Source organism: Oxyura jamaicensis, chromosome 2, assembly GCF_011077185.1.
Source record: "Oxyura jamaicensis isolate SHBP4307 breed ruddy duck chromosome 2, BPBGC_Ojam_1.0, whole genome shotgun sequence".
In the NCBI taxonomy this organism is placed as follows: Eukaryota; Metazoa; Chordata; class Aves; order Anseriformes; family Anatidae; genus Oxyura; species Oxyura jamaicensis.
In genome coordinates this window covers 85,407,376-85,427,231 of record NC_048894.1, presented here as the reverse complement: position 1 = coordinate 85,427,231, position 19,856 = coordinate 85,407,376, and the positions used below count along the sequence as shown (strand labels likewise).

The window sequence follows — 19,856 nt, the reverse complement described above, 5'->3', positions numbered from 1 at the left end:
AAACATGTTTTTAGTTAGGTATCCTATATGTATTTGTATGCATACTTGCAATGATTTCCTGACCCAGTAAAAAAAATCATGTAAGTAGTACTCAGGTTGGGTGGTTGGTGGGGTAAACAATCTTAAGGTAAAAATATTATTTCTAGAACTTTTTAATGCTTTGAATTAAACACCAGGTATTTTGTTTGTTTTGGTTGTTGCTTGCTTGTTTTATTCTGAAGGAAATCTTCATAAAATGCAGAGCAGTTCCACAGGCAGTTTATTTGTACATACTATTATTTCATTTCAAAGACAGGCTTTAGATTTTACTGGTGCATGGTCCATTGCCAGCAACAGACACTCAAATCCACCAGTGAAACTGAGCTTAAAAATGGTACAAATAAGACACGCTTGAGGAGAAATCTCATTATAGTTTTTGATTTAAAAAATAAAATAGGTTAAACTTTAAAAAAGGAACATCACATTCCAACTGAAACTTTAAAATATTCTTCTACGCTAAAAGCGAAAGACTGGATGTGAGTTCTCATGGAAGCAGCAAAGTAACAGAGAAAGAAATTTAAACTTTCACATCATTTGTATCACCGCCTTTACTTTCCTGGCTTACATGATTGTTGTTATTTTTACTAAATTGACCCAAATCCTCAATTTTATTTTCTACTTCCATAGCACTGCTTTCCACAGGACTGTGGGAAGATTCTTCACCTATTTCTGCTTCCATTTTTGTGACTGAATCGTGTTCTTTATCTTCCACATCCATTCCTTCCTCTGTTTGCGCTGCTCTGTATTGAACTTCTTCCTCTGTTTTACCTTCCGATTCCTCCTCTTTCCTCTTTGCTTTAAACACTTCAACTCCCATCATCCTCAGGTAATGAAGTCTCTCATTCTTGGGCACAAAGGCACGGAGTGATGTCTTTCCTTGCCAACCACACAGCACTATAGGACACTGAAGCTCATCAGGTTTTCTACGAACAAGCAGTTATATTTGGTCAATTAGAAAAATGTGAATCTTGAAAACTTAATATTAGAGGCATAACCTGATAAATAAACACACAATCTTTAACAGTAAATGCAATTTATAACTATCTGTAGAAGATGCAAATACTCTGTTCATAACTTCAATGTCTAAACATATACTTGCTTGCCTACCAGCAAGGAAAGAAAAGAAAAACCAAGCTCAAAGCTATTAATGTCTGCAACATGTAAAATGATTTTCTGGCTCTGATGGCTTCTAAAACTAATTTAAGCAACAGTGAGATATAAGCTTACATTTAAAAAGATACCTCAAAAGCTTCTGAAACTGCTTAGGCAACAAAAATGAACAATGGAAATGTTTAATTTTTTTTTCCTATTCCTTAACAGGGAAACAAAAACATCACATGCAATGATACTGTGCATCTCTGGCAGAACTAGCGGCTCTCCTTTATAGAGCTGAAGTCTACAGCTGTTTTTGAAAGCACGAAAGCAAGATAGCTTCTTTCCCTTCTAGTTCGTTGCATTCTGCCTAGCTTTATTGTTGACATCCATGCATCTCCACTTTTGTTTTTTTCAGTGAAAACATTTTTTTTTCCAAAATCTAAAAGCAAGTAAACAGAGAGCAACATATCTACTTACTCAGGGTCTGGGTCATACTTCAGAACTATACTTCCCATTGCTAGGGCAGGGGAAGAGGGGAGAAAAACAACAGATGTGTCACTTGGTGCAATGTTAATGTTGAATTTAATGTAATTAGAAAAATATTGAAAAGAAAAACAAAAACAAATTTTTAGACAGCCTCACAGCATGACTTTGACAGCTGATTAGCAGTTACCTACATCAATACCATAAATTAAAGACAATAACAGTGCTTATTTATTTGGGCAGACCAAAATATTTAAAGTTACATCAGCAATTGCCTAAAAAGGCCCCCAAAGCAAACAAATTAAGCTACAAAACCACATAGTGGATTAATTCACTCAGAAAATCCAGCAAGGAACTCTTACTTAAGTAAAAGGGACATGGTTTAGTGGCTGATATTGGTGGTAGGGGGACGGTTGGACCAGCTATCTTGGAAGTCTTTTCTAACTTTAATGATTCTATGATAAGAATATGCCAGCCCAAACTTTATTTCTCAAGTTTTTCCCATTTTGTCTCATCACAAAGTAGAAGAACCAATGAAATAAAATGATACAAATAAACAGAAAAAGTCTTAATTTTTTCAAGCATCCAGTATGGAGGAAAAAAAATCAGCATTGAGTACATATTGCTCCCCATATTTAAGACAATAAAATCTGAGTACCTAAGTTTTATACACAGAATCATGAGAAACAATTCCAGATGACAAGGAGTTTCAACTGGCACACTAGGAGGAGCAAAGATCAATAGTGGAACTAAAAATCTTTCTTCAGGTATTTTAAACGCCTCATAGTACTGCTGCATGAATTCACATGTTTTGCAAGTCCTCTCTTCTCTGGAATTCATAAACCTCAAAGGCTGTGACCAGAAAGGACTACAAACCCTAGTAGTACACAGGGCTTCAGTAATGCTTAACTACCTCATTAACAGGTTTAAGATAACTTTAGTCAATTTTTAAGCAAATACAGTTTATGTGACAGGATTTTTCTCTAGTTTTCCATTTTAAACATCATATAATGATTGCTTTGTCATATCACAAACTCAAAGACTTACCCATGTCTTTGACTTTCTTCTGTGTTTCACTGCTAAATTTACTTAAGAATGGATTTTCCTGGGTTAGCAGAATTTTAACATCTTCTATGCAGACATTTATAATCCTTGCATGAATGAATGGGTATAGAGTATATATTCCCTGTATAATAGATAAATATAATTATTTTGAAATGCAGCCTCTACTTTCTGAAGGAGAAATGTTAAAAACAGTACATGCTTTAGCTGATACCAGAAGACAATTTTCAAATGTTAAAACATTCTAAAAATGCAAATTGCCCTTAATCTGACAAATCTAGTGCCAGCTGTGCTCTAAGCTGAAGAGGACACCAAGGTTATCTTCTCTGAAAATACAACACTATATAATTACCTCCTGTGCTAATCTGAAGGCACATCCAAACTGCTCACCATCACTGTTGCGAGACCAGACTTTTATCCCTGTGTTAATAACCTGCAAATAGCAAAGCAAATAAGCATCATTAAAGAGTACAAATCAAAATTACCACTTTGCTTTTTCTCAACTGCTAGACTAAATCTAGGAAAAAAGGCTAAATATGACATCTGCTCATTTGCACTGGGCACTTATTTAAATTCATGTGAAGATTCATTCAAGGAAAAAAGGAATTTCCTATATCAAAATATAGTTCTCTCTGAAGTCAGACAACTTTTACTCCTTTCCATGTTGAAAACCTAACAACGTGAAAAAGAGGTAGTCTGAAAATGAGGGCACCCAGCTATCATGATCTAATTTTAATCTTTGTCAGAATTTTCTGTGTGATTCTGGGATAGTCAATCAAGGACAGGATTTTAAAAACAGAGATGCTTAGTATTAGGACACAATATCCCCCGTGATACCCAAAGTCTTAACTGTCTAATGAAACGCACCAGTTTCTTGAAATGGTCAGTTTTGTAGCCATTTTCTGCATGTGGGTAAAGTAATAAGCATTTAACTATCTTGAAGACCTGTAATGCATACTGTACATGCTCAGAAATTTTCAGTTTTCAACTGAACAAGACCCTAAACCACATCTGATCTAGCTTTGAAGTCAGCCCACAGTTTATTCAATAACCTTTAAGACAAATCTTTAGCATTTGGACTATTTATTTATTTAATATTACTTCCATTTAGCATGGGAGTCATAAACACTAAGATGCATTTGAAAATTTCCAATGCAAACTATCCTCCATGGCCTGCCGAATCCATTTAGCATCGGAGTCTTATTAAATAAAATAAATATTTTTCCTCCTTGATCTGTAATTTACAAAAAACTATTTTGTATGTCAACATCATTCGGCTTAACCATTTTTCAAAATACTCAGTTATTGAAATTACTTTAAACAATGCCCCCATATAACGCACACAGCTAATAATTCATCTGAGGTTATCTGTTGTTTTTGGTAGGCTTTCAAGGTCTTAATACTTCCTATAATTAAGGGGCTCATATCTACAACAGCATCTACGTAAACTTGTGATTACTTGTGAAAGTACTTGAAGATCACAGAGGAATTCATGTACACACACAGCACAGGAGTCATATAGTCCCTTCCTCTATTTTTAAGTTCCCTTCAGCATAATAGTGATTTTAATCTTGGATACTGATATTTACCTCTCTGAGATAGTACTTCAATTCTTTAACAGAGGATGGAAACATAGGAAAACATTCACTCAGACTAAGAAGAGGCCTGTTAGAGGGCTATTTCTCCATATGAATGGTCAACTCTGCAAAAAAGTTGAAGGAGGCATAGACTGATGCTTATAATCCCTGTTATGGAGATGAACCATACCTTCATCTTCTCACTGTTGTTTAAAAGCACGTTCCTTAGCTCCTTGGAAACCATGTACAGCTGTCTCTTCTTTCCTTCTTGAGTTCGAGTTAGTAAATTCATCTTGGGAAATGAAGGGTCCAGTGCATAAAACTTCCTGTGGCCGTGTAGTAATTGTTTTGGTTAAATAAACAATGAAATCACATACTCAAAATGTACAGATTAGCATATTTGCTTGAGTTATCTTTACAAACACCTTCAGTCACTTGACACTGGCTTCAGTACACAAAAACTAACATTTCTAACATGAGAAAAGATTCTCAGTCATAAATACTAAGATGCATTTCAAAGTGTCCAATGCAAACTGTCCTCTGTAGCCTGCCAAATCCAGACATTTTAGACTTTCATTTTAAGAGCTCAGATGTGGAGGAGAGGGGCATCTTGTAAAAAGTTAAGGAAAAAGCTTATGTATGATCGAGTAGACCCATCTTGTGTGATTAACTAAATTATTAATATTCCTAGACTATTCGTAATCCTACTGCAAAAACAGAAACATTTTTTCTTACTGGATAGGTTCAAACAATGGATCATCTTCAGGGAGAAACACAAAAGGATCTTCTTTAAAACCAAACATCTTCATTTTTTTAGACGGCGGCGGTCTAAAAAGGAAGTACCATTGTCAATTTTAGCAAAAAGTAATGAGTTTATAATCAGTATATCCAGTTCATTTAGTCAACACTTGCCTTATGATACTGGTAGCATGCCAAACTTGATACTGACATTTTTCCTGTACTTCAGTAAGACAATACTACCTATAATTTAACCTCTTAAAATGAGGAAGTGAAAGCAGTGCTTAAGAGCAGAAACCACAAAGTACACAGATTTGTGAGGGAAAAATTCTAGAGGCAGTTAAAGATCTTCCAAAGGTTAACTTCTTTTCCTTGACAGAGAAGAAAGAGCTAATAGACTTTGCAAATGCTAATAGGCAAGGTTGTCATTTTCCTAATTTGCTTAAATGCAAGACAGACACAGTAGACAACTGAGCAAATTCAGTAATTCTTATTGACCTATTTCTAAGAGTCCAATAACAGAAGAACTAAACAATACTCAGCAATAATTAGGTAAAAATGAGTAACAAGACAAATACTTAGTCTCTTACCCACATACTCCTCCTTTTTTGCTTTGCTCAGTGTCTGAATTCTGAGATTCCTGCATTTTCTTAGACTCTGCATTTTCAGCAAGTGTTGGTTCCTCAGCAGTATCTTCAGAACCATCATCTGCATTCGTTGTTGTTACTTCAGCATCTCCTGTTCTCTGTGGTAATCTCTGATGAATCTATTTCAAACAAAGTATTTTAACAAAGCCAAAGCAGTACCTAATTGGTAACAAAAGGTAGCCATGTCCTCTCTTTGCACATGCTTAGATCTTACCAATTTGTATGGAAGTGCTTCAACAGATCCATTTAGTTAGTTAATCTAACTACTGAAGTCCACAGGTTGCATTTACTGCTAAGCATGGCTCTAGACTATGTCTTACCAAGTTTGCAAGAAAGATATTCTTGTACCATTTATAAAATCACGTTCAACCTTTCACAGAGATCACTTTAAGCCAGGACCTGCTGCTTTCCTCCCAGCACTGAAAATGACACGCACAGCCTGCTGCACAAGATGTACAGCATTAAACTGCACTGGAGTGCTACAGCATTAAACTTGGAACAGTATAAACTATTTGGATGAGGCTTACTTCTGAACAAATGCTTTATCCTTTCTGCCACAGAAGTTTTACTCATAAGGGCTTCTAATGAAGCATATCAAATAAATTGAAACAGCTAAAAGGGATTCACACAAGAAGTTTCTCTCAAAGATACGAGCAGTCTAAGAGATCAAACAAGTCATATCAACTTAAAATGCTAATAATTAAAAACCACACAACTGACAACAACGGATCAAGTCAGATGGCTGAAGCTGCTGCTGCTCCTTATAGTTTTACATCCATTCCCCCTGTTGATGATCTGCTGGACTCTAATCTGCTAGCAAATCACTCCTGGGCAACCCGTCACACATAGTAAGATAAAGTGAACTCAGAATTAGCTTACAACACAGGAGTAAAAAAAATTTAGCAGACAGACCACACAGCTGAAGGCAGTGACAGCTTTAGACACCCTATCCAGTTGGGTACTGTAGTTCTTTCAGAGTCTTAATTTTAGGTTCAATTTTAACTTGCTATTTTGCTATGAATCCCCCTTTTTTGCAGAATCCCCTTTTTCTCCTATACTAAAAGGAGACTGCAAATTCCAGAAATGTTATTGAAAAATAGCATTTTAGCTCTTTTAAAAGAAGTTACCTTTGGCTGGCGCTTGTTCCATGGCATTGGAGATTTTTTTATTAAAACAGCCACAAAAAAACCTCCTGTGTTCTGGTGATGTGGCAATATCCTAAGACTAGAGGAAAAAAAAATGCAGCAGATTCATCATCAGCATTCAGAGTCTTGTAAAGTACTAGAAGCGTCACATTTACTTTCAGTGTAAAGTATCCCCATCAGGAATGTGCAGATTTAATTCAAGGTAGGAATGGGATCTAAAATAGAACGTTCTCACAAAATTACTTGCATCAGTGCAACGCATTCATTTCACCATTCACATCTGAGCTTTAATGACTCATTTCTAAACACTATTTTTAGAATAGCTATGCTAAGTCCTTCGTAGAAAATAAGTCACGGTGTTGAATTGATAATGCTTAGCATACTCTTCCAGTAATTTTGCCCATGTATCTTTATTGGTTGCAAAGAAGCTGACCTGTTGTATTAATACCTATTCCTTGTAAGCAAGGTTCACTGAAATCTAAATATTGTGTGTTGAGATTACCTATGAAGCAACCAAACTAAATTCAGACATGTACAAGCATAGCGTAGGCATAACGCAAGTACAGACATACTGCAACACATTCCTAATCTGAACTCCTAATTATGATTTGCCCATCACCACAGAAGGTAGCCATAAAAACCTCGTAAAATCTACTCAGGATAAACTCTTACCAACGCTCTAGATTCATTGCCTTTAGCTTCTCTTCATCCTTTACTGGAAACATAGTGGGACGTATTTGTGTTTGTCTATTTAAAGGCACATCTTTCCACTCTTCAAACCATTGTCCATCTTTCAGCATGACCTTCAAAGAGGAAATATAAATAACATGAAGAATATAGCTCACCATTTTTAATTAAAATACTTTCAAACCAAGGTTCAGGTGCCTAAAAGTTATCTTCTGTTATAGTAAATTAAATTCTTTATAGCACTTTGTTCCTTTAAAGTGCATTGTACGTGTGCACTTAAGAGCAGGAGATTCTTGCCAGCCATGCCTCTTTGCTCCACTTTGTATGCTGCAAGCAGTCAAGTAAACACTGCTGCAGAATCAACTGCATTATCTCTGTTAAACTTCCAGAACATACAGAACACCAAAATTCAAAGAAGGAAGGACAAAAGTGGAATGTGTAAGATTAGTAAGCCACCATACAGAGTATGTTACTTCTTTTTCTCCATGAGACTGGCTGTGAGACATCCTGCTATGGGCACCTTCCAAGCACGATACAAAGAATGCTAATCATTCTTCTTTGCATTCCAGGAGAGACAAGAAATGAGGAATCTCAATTTTATTTTTTAGGAAAGATATTAGCACAGAGCCCCATGACAAATACACAGGTCATAGATAGCAACTTTTTTGTAAGGAAAGCTACTTAACAACCATGTCCCCATGAACTTTACACTGTCTGTATATTTATCCAGGACTTAAAGCACATCTATAAATCCACTCTAAGATACTGGATGTATATAACATCACCTTATTCCACTGAAGGCTCAAAGCTTTTAAGGACTCAGGATAAAAGCAGAAGTTTATAGCCACAACTCGTGCAGTAAGATATTCTGAATGCTGTTTAAGAACACCTAAGTGAGAAAAATAGCAAAAATTTGGCTTCAGAATACCTGCTTCTGTATTGGCCTCTAAGGCTGTAAGAAAGGTCACCTTCCGGGGAACATGCGGGGCAAAATGTGTAAAATTAATGTTTGAATTGGAAGGCCATTTGTGCTTCTAAGGCAACAAAACAGAGAAGCCACAGAGACGGTGACTTCAGGACTGGTACGTATGCTGTGGGTATATTAAGTGTTTTCATACATATCATCGTGATATTGAGATTTATATAAACAACAATTTCACAAAGAATGTTAGCCTGTTTCATGATGCTGAAATCTGTTCTTTCTCAGACACTGAACTAATTACACCTAAAATACTACCCTTTTGCAGGTATTTCAAGTCCATACATGCTGCATGCCATATTGCTAGATGGAGACAAGATAGACTGTGATTCTGAACTGTTTTCCTTTGCAAATCATGAGTTCAGCTGGGGAGAAAAACCACACGACTGATAAACAACTAGATGTGTAAACAAGTCTGGAATTATAGAGGATACTAGAATAATTGCCCAACAGCCCTGCTCTGTTCAGTTTCGGTTTGCCAACCAAACCTCACAGTGTAACTGCTGGAATGACAAACCATCAAAAACAATGTACCGAACTCCTCTCTATCACACATTTTCTTAGCTTCTTGTTAAGGTACAACAAAGACTAAAAGGGATGCAGAAGTAGATTACCATTACCCAAAGCTAAAAAGGTTCTTTCCTTCAAGATTATGAAATAAGTCATTGGATTTCGCTCATCATCTGGCTTAAGGACAGCGTACTAAATGCTGTTTTCAAGCATCTAAACATCACGTGAACAAAACCTTGTTTTCCTTTTGCTGTTTCCAGAGATCTACTGTGAACTCATGCTCAGGAATATTTAATGTAATCACTAAGTCACAGAACTCCCATTGAACAGATGTTTCACCAGGAAACAAAAGACTATACCGAGCAAAACAGTACCAAAGCAAGCTAATACATTCACTGACAAGCTAACAAGCAAGGCTTGAAAAGAATGTAGTAGCAGCAAATAAAGGCTGAATAATGTCTCGCAAACTTCCAACAAATTTTATTAGCCTAGTTTTTTTTAAGATACCCATTAGGGAGATTTGTATTTCAATTGCAATCACAGAAATAAATGTTCCTGGGAACACAACATAATCTTTGCAATCTTTATGTATATATTTTGTAGCCTTACACAGCACAAACAAAATAAAACAATGATTATAGAGCCAGTTATGAATTTTACATTTACCTTTCAGCTACAAGAATACAATTGAAACTTATGGAACTGTAACAACAAAGAAATCAGCCAGCTTTTATGCTGGATTTCTAATAGCAGAACATAAGCAAACCTTTATTGTATGCATCTTGTTCATTAGCCTACACACAGGCACAAACCTTCAGGCTGTACCACTGCAAGAGACTATCAAAATGGTGGTGAAAGACATAACAAGCAATGGTGTTGCAAAGGCACATGCTTTCAAGTAAAATTTAATCAGAGCTCCTTTCCCTACTACCAGGATGGCTGCCTACTTCTCTTTGATTATACTCTTAACAGGAAGTTGAAGAAGCTCTGGTTTAGGGATTTTGGTGTATTTTTTTTTGTTGTTGTTTGTTTGTTTTTTGCCCCTCCCTATTAGTCTGTTTCCAGAACTGAAATCAGATAAGGTCTGGAACAAAATACTGAATTTCTACTTATATTCTAGGATTACTCACATCACTGCAGTTTTTGCAGTTTATTTCCAGTGGATTTAACAGCATTTACTTCCAAATTATTCAAATGGACCAGCTACACAACTGTAATATCTAACAGCTACAGACTGTAAAGAGAGAGGAAGAGGGCTGAAATTATGTTGCCATCTACAGGCCATCAGCTGCACATGATAGGAAAGGAAATCATTAAGAAAGCAGAGGTGATAGAGCCAAGAAAACAGAAAGAAAAAGAGGAGAGCAGATGAGGAGACAAGAATTTACCATTAGAAAGATTTTACCTCTCTTCTTCTCTACAATACTATATAGTCTAAAACTCTAAACAGCAAGTTGCTAACCTTATTTCAGCTCAATCTAAAGTTTTGCAATTTCCATAATTTAACACACGACTATAGACCAAGACCATGACAGAAATACCACGTTAAAGTACCTTCCATTTTGTAATTCCTGGCATTCTCTTCAGACCTGGCAACTCTGAAGAGACATCAGCAAGTTCTAAGGCACCTGAAATGTCACAGATACAAAAAAATTATTTAAAACATTTTGAGAGTTGCTCTCCTAATTAACTTTTATAAAAAGAGTTTTCCTTAAAGTTTTAGGACCAGTTTAATGCCATTGCTTTTTAAGACTTCCAAGGAACAAAATATAATACAGTTACTACAGTGCAAGTTAACAAGAAAGATGCTAAGAGCTGCTCATACTAACTACAGATGTTTGCAACCTATAAATCAACCGAAAAACAATGGTTAGACACTTTTCCCAACTGCTACACAGAGTAATTCACCACAACCTATACAATTAAACATCAGTGTTCCAGGCAGTGCAGTCATAGAACAGCTTCTATTTTCATTTACTTAGCATTCGGATTCACAAAACTGCTTAAGTATTTTTCACTTAAGTACTCTTCTGGGATGAAGAGTAACCTCATAATTTCTTTTTTTTGTGATTCTGAATAGTTATTTAAAACTAAGACAGACTTTTCCTCATGTTTTGCACAATTTATCAACCTCTTCTACATGACTAAACATTTACTCTTACAGCGGCTAGCTGTATGTGACAGTTGAAGTAAGCCTTTTAAATAAATGAAAAAGTGATACAGCTATACATATTCTAAAATGTCAAGTTGAATAAGATTCAAAACGTCATTTGCGTCTCTCCTTTGAATATTCATGACTACTTTCAGTATGACTTCAGCTGATGCCTCAAGACTACATGAGACCAATCAGACATTAGACCAAGCATCAGAAGTACAATTCCCAGCAGAGAAACGTGGTACAAAATTGCCATTTCGTTACTCCTTCTGCCCTAAGGGGAAAGGAAACACTGATGTGTTCCACAAGAAGCAGTATTACAAAGTGCTAGGTACTAAGGATGACCTAAGCAGTTCCTCAAGGTGCACTGCCCCTCACAGACCACTGCACTACTACTTTGTCCTTCTTCAGCCACATCTATACTCAAAGCCCTGTGAGGATAGCGTTAGCTCACTGGGATACCCAAGCAAGCCACCCATATGCCACAGCCCAATACTGCAGTCAAGATGCTTACTTCCAAGTACTAAATTTGCTCCAAATACTGTAGTTGCTGAGTTCTGTCCATTTCCATTCTGGTTTGTGATCCTAGCCCAAACAGTCCTTAATACTTTCCAATCTTATCATTCAGATTTTATCTCTGGTCTAACACAGCCCTAAAAAAAAAACATATATAACAACTTACTGGAAACAGACCTATGTTGTTCTTTCACTCAGTCTGCCAAACAAACCACCTTTAAATAAAAATGTCTTTTGAGTGAAAATTAAATAGTCAATTCCAAATTATCTGCAGGCATTTCAGCTAAACTGCTGATTTCAGAGACAATGAGATTCTGTACTTAATTTGGGGCCGGAATAGCAATTAACACAAAGAAAACATTGCACAGAACAGGCTATTCTATTCTATTTCCAGAGACAGCACAGCTCCAAGGAGTAATATAGCTGCTTCTGTACTGTACTTGGCTCAAATTAATAAACTCTGTGGAAAAATTCATGCAAAATCCAGTTAGGTGTCTCCCAGCTTCAAGTTCCTGACTCAGAAAAAACACCCCTCAACTGAAATTCAGCGATTTTTGGCTACTGAACCCTACTAACACAAATTAATGCAGTGCACCTTCCCAGATCATTTTTCCCACCTCTTGTTATTTCAGGTGATTGACAGTTAACGGCAGCATATGAAAGACTTCATATGCAAGCCGAAAACATACAAAAAAACAAGCCCAAACAAACTGAAGTTACAAGCATGTTAAAATGTGAGTCAAAGGACACTAACGGTTATCAGTGGCTCGCACTTACTGGCACACAGAAACTTTCCGCAAACCGCTTAAGGGCACCCAGATTTTGATCCCTATGGCATACATCAGCAAGGTCCCACGCTGTGTTTTCCACACGGAATGTGAGTAGCAGTCATGGAGGAGCCCAGCCAGTGGAATCAGTTAGAAGACAGGTAACACAGACTGACTTTCATTAACTCTACTGTACTCTTTAGTGTATCATTAACAGAACTAGGGGCCATTCTTAAATGACCAATAAACTCCCAGCAAACCCTGAACTTGTGTTGGATGTGCTACCCCAGCTGCATGCATAGAAGTCCATGGGGCCTGACTGCATTAATCACAGGGTACTCTGGCTGATGTCAATGCCAGACCTCTCTCAATTATTTTTCAATGGTTCTGGGAATCTGGAGAGGTCCCAGTCAAATGGAAGCTGGCAAATGCTGTCCCAGTTTTCAAGAAGAGCAAGAAAGAAGACCCTGGTAATTACAGGCCTGTCAGTCTCACTTCAGTGCCTGGAAATATTATTGAGATTATTCTGGGTGTTATTGAAAGACACTTGAAGGACAACATGGTCACTGGTCAGAGTGTGTTCAAGTTGGGAAGGTCCTGCTTAATGAACTTCATTTCTTTCATGACAACGTCACCCATCTAGTTGGCCAAGGGAAAACAGCTGATGCAATCTTTTTTAGTTTCAGTAAAGCTTTTGATACTGTTTCTCAAAGTATCCTCATGGACAAAATGTCCAGCACACAGCTAGATAAATACATAATATGATAGGCGAACAATTAGCTGATGGGTTGGACTCACAATGTTACAGGCTGGCAGCCAGTGGGGTTCCCTGGGGCTCCATTTTAGCTTTCCTTCATGTTTTCATAAATGACTTGGATGCAGGACTTGAAGGAATATTGGGTTTGTGGAGCTGCTGACTCCCTCGAGGGTGGAAATCCCTCTGCCTTGCAGAGAGATCTTGACAAATTAGAGAGCTGAGCAATCACCAACTGCATGATGTTTAACAAGAGTAAGTGCCAGATCTGGCACCAGGGAAGGGGCAACCCTGGCTATATGTACAGACTGAGGGATGAGAGGCTGGAGAGCAGCCTCACAGAAAGGGATCTGGGGGTTTTAGTTGACAGCAAGTTGAGTATGAGTCAACAGCACACTCTGGCAGACAAAATCACTAACTGTACCCTGGGGACCATCAGGAACAGCATCGCTAGCCAGTTGAGAGAAGGGATTGTCCTGCTCTGCTCTGCACTACTGCAGCCTCACCTAGAGCACTGTGTGCAGTTTGGGGCACCATTGTATGAAAAGGACATAAAACTGTTAGAAAGCGTTTAAAGGAGGGCTGCAAAGATGGTGAAGGGTTTGGAGGGCAAGACATAAGAGGAACAGCTAAAGTCCCTTGGTTTGTTCAGCCCAGAGCAGAGCAGGCTGAGGGGAGGCCTCATGGCGGCCTGCAGCTCCCTCACGAGGGGAGCAGAGGGGCAGGTGCTGAACTCTGCTCTCTGGGGACAGCGACAGGACCCGAGGGAATGGCATGGAGCTGGGACAGGGGAGGGTCAGGCTGGGGGTTAGGGAAAGGTGCTGCACCCAGAGGGTGGTGGGGCACTGGGACGGGGGACTGAAAAAATAACATTTCCCCTTGCATTCTCACCTTGACTCTTTTCCAGCAGAGCTGCGATTACAGCTTCGTTTTCGATAGGATTTAATGAACATGTAGAGTATACCATTCTCCCACCTTCTGCCAGCTGCTCAACACCACGGGTCGCAATTCGTAACTGCAACCTAAAAGAACATTCTTGGTCTAATCAGGCATCATTCAGGAAACAGAAACATTTCCCATCCCCCCCCCCCTTTTTTTTTTCCTTCCAGGGAAAGCTATGCTACCTATGCCTCAGACAAATAGCTCTTGATGGGCTAACTCAGCACATTCTGAGTTCAACAGTTGTTACCCCAACACACAAATTAAAGTCAGTTGTAAACTGTCAGCTATCTCTATGCTGTGCACACACTCACAATTACAGCTGTTAAAAACAGCAATTAGGTCAAACATTAGTGGTACTGCATGGCAAGTTTTAACACAACATTCTGTATTTTGTTCTATCTAGCGCCCCATCAAGTTTCTAATGAAGTATGCAACGCTAGAAAAATAACCTCCCAAACCCTACTCTTCTCAGAAATCTCGAATTAAAATGAAGTGTAATATGACTTATCACAGACAAAAAAAGCTTAGCTAACACTGGATTTCAGTGGAAAGTATCATTGAGCTGGATGACCAGCTTATACTATAGCTGCATACTTACAACTGAAATAAACCCTACAATTACAGATGAGTTACCAAGCAGTAACATGTCATCACAGGTCAGCCGAGTCATGCTAACTGACTGCATTCCCAGATTGCAACAAATGCAAATAAAAAATTTTAAGTTTTTCATCTATGCTTAAATTATGGCTTTTTTACCTAGTACCTTGTCCTAGGCTAAACACTCATTCACCATAAATAAACATAAGTCAGTCTCAGGTAACTGAAACCATTTATGTATGGGCTCCAATATTCTAGAATACATTAGAACACCACTATTAAACTTTACAAGTTTCTGTGATTATCAGTTATTTTCCATCAGTATTTCACCTGCATGTACACTAAGAATCCTACCAAATGATCTGTTTCCTATTTTATTACCTACCATGTAGAAAATAATTCAGTGAATAGTAATGTCATATATTCATGGCAATAAAAGCAACTTGGATTTATACATCTCACTGGAGGTTGACCTTACACCTAAAACATTAACACTTTCTCATAATAACATATAAGCTCTTGATCTGAGAGAAAAGTAACACTGCTTTGTCATATATTAATATACAAATGCATGAGAGTGCTAAAAAGGTAGTAAAAGGAAGAGGAGGAGAAACAAAGGGACAGATGTATAACAAGCATTTTTACCCATGGAGCTGCAAACTGTTTTGTGTTGTCCACTTCTTCCATACATCAATGTTTTTCCTCATAGTTCCATCTCCACTGTAACAAATTTGTTTGACCTCTGTATTATTTGTGGGTAAAATTCATTCCATATCCAAGTCATTTACAATTGCGAAAAATTAAGTCCCTCTCCCATGTTACACTGTATTGTTTTATTTCTACGCTGTATTTGTATTTTAATATTCTGAGCATAAAATGAAAATGTGTAACCCTTCAGCTAATCAAATTTAAGTACCACTTGGAATAATAAAAGGCCACCTTGATTTGGTATCCCCTTACCTACGACAGTTTAAGAGATTCACCTCTTTTGGACATAACCAAAAGTGGTAACACAGTAAGCAGCACAGAACACATAACTCGGTAACAAAAATTGAAGTACTTGTATGCATGCAAGATACCTGCAGGGGACGTCACATAAAATCCTGTCATAGAAGAGGACCTCTTTTCTTCCATCAACATCTATTTGTAGATTAGGAATACTGGAGGCATCATGATTTACCACCATGATGCATGGACTGTTTAATCTTTTAGCCTGATGAACCAGCAAATAGCACCGCTTGTTGTCAACATCGTTAGCAATTACAAAACCCTCTGTGAACATAAAACAGTGGGAAGAAGCTTTACTATTTAACAGCTAAATAATTTACAGAGTGTCTTGCTTTATCTTCGAATTTGTGCAGATCTTTTACTAGAGATTCTTATTGAGAAGACCATTTATAAACAGAGGACGCCTAACTGAACACAAATTAAGAATGGCAGGGTTTACCTAATGTGACAAATACAGTCTCAAGATTTCTAGTTTCCATGCAGCTGAGTTTCCAAGGCACAACCAAGGGCCCTTCCCTTCTTGTTCTCAAAGTAAAACCCTTGGAGATAAAACCTCCACTACCACCAAATACAATCTCTGGGTTACACTGAAAATCTGCTGGTGTACAGGAAGAATCCACCCAAATTCACAATTTAGAGAGGCAGCATTTTCTGTGAGCATCTAAGTAAAGGTAGAGATTTGAGAGTGGTGAGGCACTGGAACAGGCTGCCCAGAGAAGCTGCGGATACCCCCTCCCTGTAAGTTCTCAAGGCCAGGCTGGATGGGACTTTGAGCAACCTGGTTGCCAGGATACCAGTAGAACATAAAGGCATGCAGACCACCACCTAGTAAGTGAACTTGATTTACATACAAAAATTGATCTGTGATTGCATGTATTGCACTCTCAACTGTGAAGATAAATAATCCATCTCTCTTCTTCAAGCCAAGGAAGTCCACAATATTTCAAGGAAAAGGCAGAAGTACTTTCCATCTCATATAATTTAACCAATGATGAAATTCAGTACATAGTTAAATGCAGTTGCTATCTATGATATTAATCTACTACATAAAAAGGGGGAAGTTTAAAGTAGTATTTTTTTGCTCATTTTTCCAAACTTACGGGGAAAAGGATCATTCATGTCTGCATGCAACATTTCAATGAGCTGTGCAGTCTTAGATCCAGGTGCAGCACACATATCTAGAATCTAAAAAGACAAAAAGGTTAAAAAAACAAGCCCTACCTATGTACTTGAAAAACGTGTTATGTATTCTTGGTTAAATATATATATTTTTGCATATAAATGCAAAATGATTATGATTCTCAGAACACTGATCTGGAAGAAACTACAAAGTACAGTTCTGTTCTTTAAACACATCAAGGAAAACAGTTTTATCTCTAAGGGTCTACAACATGAGAAGAACTGTGGTTTGTAGGGAGAATCTAAACTAGTGGAAGAAAAAACCCACAATTCTAAAAATCTATCTCCCGGACTCTTGGTGCAACAGGATAAAAATGGGACAAATTTGCACAGATCCTTATGTTAAGCCCCTGGTACAAATAAGACTAAACTGGAAAGCAGACCCCACTGAAACTTAAAGAATCGCTTCGTAAGACACGATGTACAGGACACGCTGGTTAAGCATGACAAATAACCTGGAACATTGGTCATTATAAGCAGCTCTGAATATATGGCAGTAAGAACCACAGAAGTTCCTAAATGACAATAGCTAAGGCATTACAGCAGCTCTTTGTTGCCTAATCACAAGAGAGGCTAAAGAACTTACTCCAATTTATGAGGAAATTCGTGAAATTTTGCTTGCATTTCTGATAAGCACTCACTGGAATACAGTCACCTAAGTTAAATACGCATTGCAAAAATGTACGCTGCTACCCCAATATAAGCAATACAAATATAGCATGTGCAAAAATGTTCTGACAATTTGTGTTTTACATTAAGTCAAACACGTTTACTACCTGTTCAACACCACACAAAACTCAAAATGCACCTGGGACTCATTAGGACAATCTCTATCACTCAATCCTTTCAGAGAAGACAGGGAGATTTAAAAATTTTTTAAAATAAGTGCACAACATGGGTGCTTAAGATCACAGGGCACTTTTAACTAGCTCCCTGATACATACTAAAAGAGCAAGGCTACCTGACTGACATTCATTCTGACTTGAAGTACAGTGCATGCAAATGTGGCCAAGTTTAGAACAGGAAGTCTGCTACCAGATACCTCCATTCCTACAATCTGCCATTAGAAAGTGTCTTGTGCATTCCTCAAATATAAGTTAGCAACCTGTAATTTTCAGCCACCATCAACAGCAGGTTTCAGCTCACTGAAATTACTTTGCCTAACAGATACACAGATGAGAAGTTTGCAACTTCTTCAAAAGGTATAAAGGACTGAAAATCAGCTGGTAGAGAACATGACTCTACCAGATCTGGAAAAGCATGTCTGTTCACAGCGTGACAGACAGCAGAAAATTAAAAACATTTAGTTACCTTATTTTAAAAACAGGGTTGTAACGCAAATAGGATGCTTAACTTGGATAGAGCCAAGTACATTTACACATTGCAATGAAGATCACACAACTACATTAAAGCTAAGTCTTTTTTTCTTCGTATTGCCTATATCTGAAAAAGCAGGTGTCCCCCTGACAATCAGTTTATGAACTGAACACTAGTTGAGCGCTGTGGTCTAAGTGCAGAAAGTATAAAACACGCCAGCACAGAACGTTAGCATTGACGCTGTCACTGTAGGTCCAGTTTAATCAACGTCTTCTAGGAAAAATGGCTAGCACATGTATCTTAGAGTTACCTTATGATGAGGATTAACATTAAGCAGCAGAGGTGGGATCATACTAACAGCCTCCTGACGACTGATATTTCCCTTAGAAAAAAAAAAGAGGAAAACATTTGATGTTTATTTGACAATAAACTTAAAAAAACAACCCTTCCTTAAATTAAAATAACAAAGCAGTCAAAAACACAGCTTCAAATTTAGGATTAAATTATGTTACCATATAACAATCAGTGCTTCCTCAAACAGAAATTTCAAAGAATTTCAGATTTACTCCATTTATATTAATTCTAGTTGTCACTTCTGTTCAAAAGAAAAGAGAAACTGGCTTCAAACAAGTGAAAGTGTGAAACATCCGCTACTAAAGGTTAGTCTTGGTGTGTATACACATGGTTTTTATCCCACTCAAGCAGATATTTTTTAACAGCAACTAATTAGTGCAGAGGCACTTATTTTCGTGTTACTCCAGAAGCACTCATTTTCACAAAAAAAAAATGCAATCATTTTAGCAGAAATATTTGAAAGGGTAGTTATGTGCTGGAGTTATGGGATGAATCAATGTAATATAGAGCAATATAATTATGTGCTAGAGTTACAGGATGAATCAATGGAATATAAAACCCGGCCTTTTTCTACGTCAGGCGACTTCTGGGAGAAAAAGGCACTGCCTCAACTTGTCACGCCGCCCTGAAACACAACTCCACGCGGGGCTGGAGAGCAGTGCCAGGACCTGACCGGGGACTTACACACTCGGTCTCGCTGACCAGGAATTGATGGAACTTCTCCAGCTGCGGCGACTTGCGTAGGATTTTTCTGCTCAGGTTGGTGTGCCAGGCTAACTCCTCTGGGTACCTGGGAGAGGGGGGGAAGGAGATGGAAGAGGGCAAAAGGAGGAATTAAAGAGGAGAAAAAGGGGAGTAAGTGGGGGAAGGGGGTGAGATAGAGCAGGAATATCTGGAGAGGGCTGTGGGCAAGGTGCTGGCTCACCAGCTCAGCGGCTGCGGCATCTCCACCTCCTGCCCGTCGACGCGGAGGCCGCGCAGCTCGGCGAAGAACCTGTCCTTGAGGCAGTGCCGGATCTCCCTGGCGTGGCTGCGGGGCGAGAGGCGAGGCTGAGGCCGACCCCGTACCCTCCGCCCGGCCCGGCCCGGCCCGGCCCGGCCGGCCTCTCACCTCTTGTAGCCGGTGATGCGCAGCGTGGCGGGCAGCGGCTCGCGCAGCGCCGCCATGAAGGCGTCCCACTCGGCGGCGGGCACGACGGCCTGCTCCCGGTAGTACCGCTCGAACAGCTCGTTCTCCTTCACGATCTCGGGGTAGCCGCCGGACCAGCCCTGAAACACACCCATACCGTCACGCCGAGCCGCCGC

At 38.6% G+C, this 19,856-nt stretch overlaps 1 protein-coding gene and 1 long non-coding RNA gene across 2 annotated transcripts; both read right to left on the bottom strand.

The window, feature by feature from the left end:
- Nucleotides 1-236: 236 nt before the first annotated feature.
- Nucleotides 237-19,852, bottom strand: NSUN2 (NOP2/Sun RNA methyltransferase 2). The gene is made up of 18 exons (XM_035318165.1): nucleotides 19,663-19,852; nucleotides 19,477-19,581; nucleotides 19,236-19,341; nucleotides 18,508-18,579; nucleotides 16,802-16,886; nucleotides 15,773-15,965; nucleotides 15,339-15,413; nucleotides 14,046-14,176; nucleotides 10,517-10,590; nucleotides 7,459-7,589; nucleotides 6,769-6,865; nucleotides 5,585-5,760; nucleotides 4,992-5,084; nucleotides 4,447-4,582; nucleotides 3,032-3,112; nucleotides 2,665-2,803; nucleotides 1,612-1,651; nucleotides 237-962 (listed from the first exon to the last, which is right to left on the bottom strand). The coding sequence occupies exons 1-18, from the start codon at nucleotides 19,833-19,835 to the stop codon at nucleotides 557-559; spliced, it is 2,313 nt and encodes a 770-aa protein (XP_035174056.1). The 5' UTR covers nucleotides 19,836-19,852; the 3' UTR covers nucleotides 237-556.
- Nucleotides 14,261-15,332, bottom strand: LOC118162161. Its single transcript, XR_004748322.1, has 2 exons — nucleotides 15,174-15,332; nucleotides 14,261-15,055 (listed from the first exon to the last, which is right to left on the bottom strand). It is a non-coding gene; the product is annotated as an uncharacterized LOC118162161 (long non-coding RNA).
- Nucleotides 19,853-19,856: the final 4 nt, after the last annotated feature.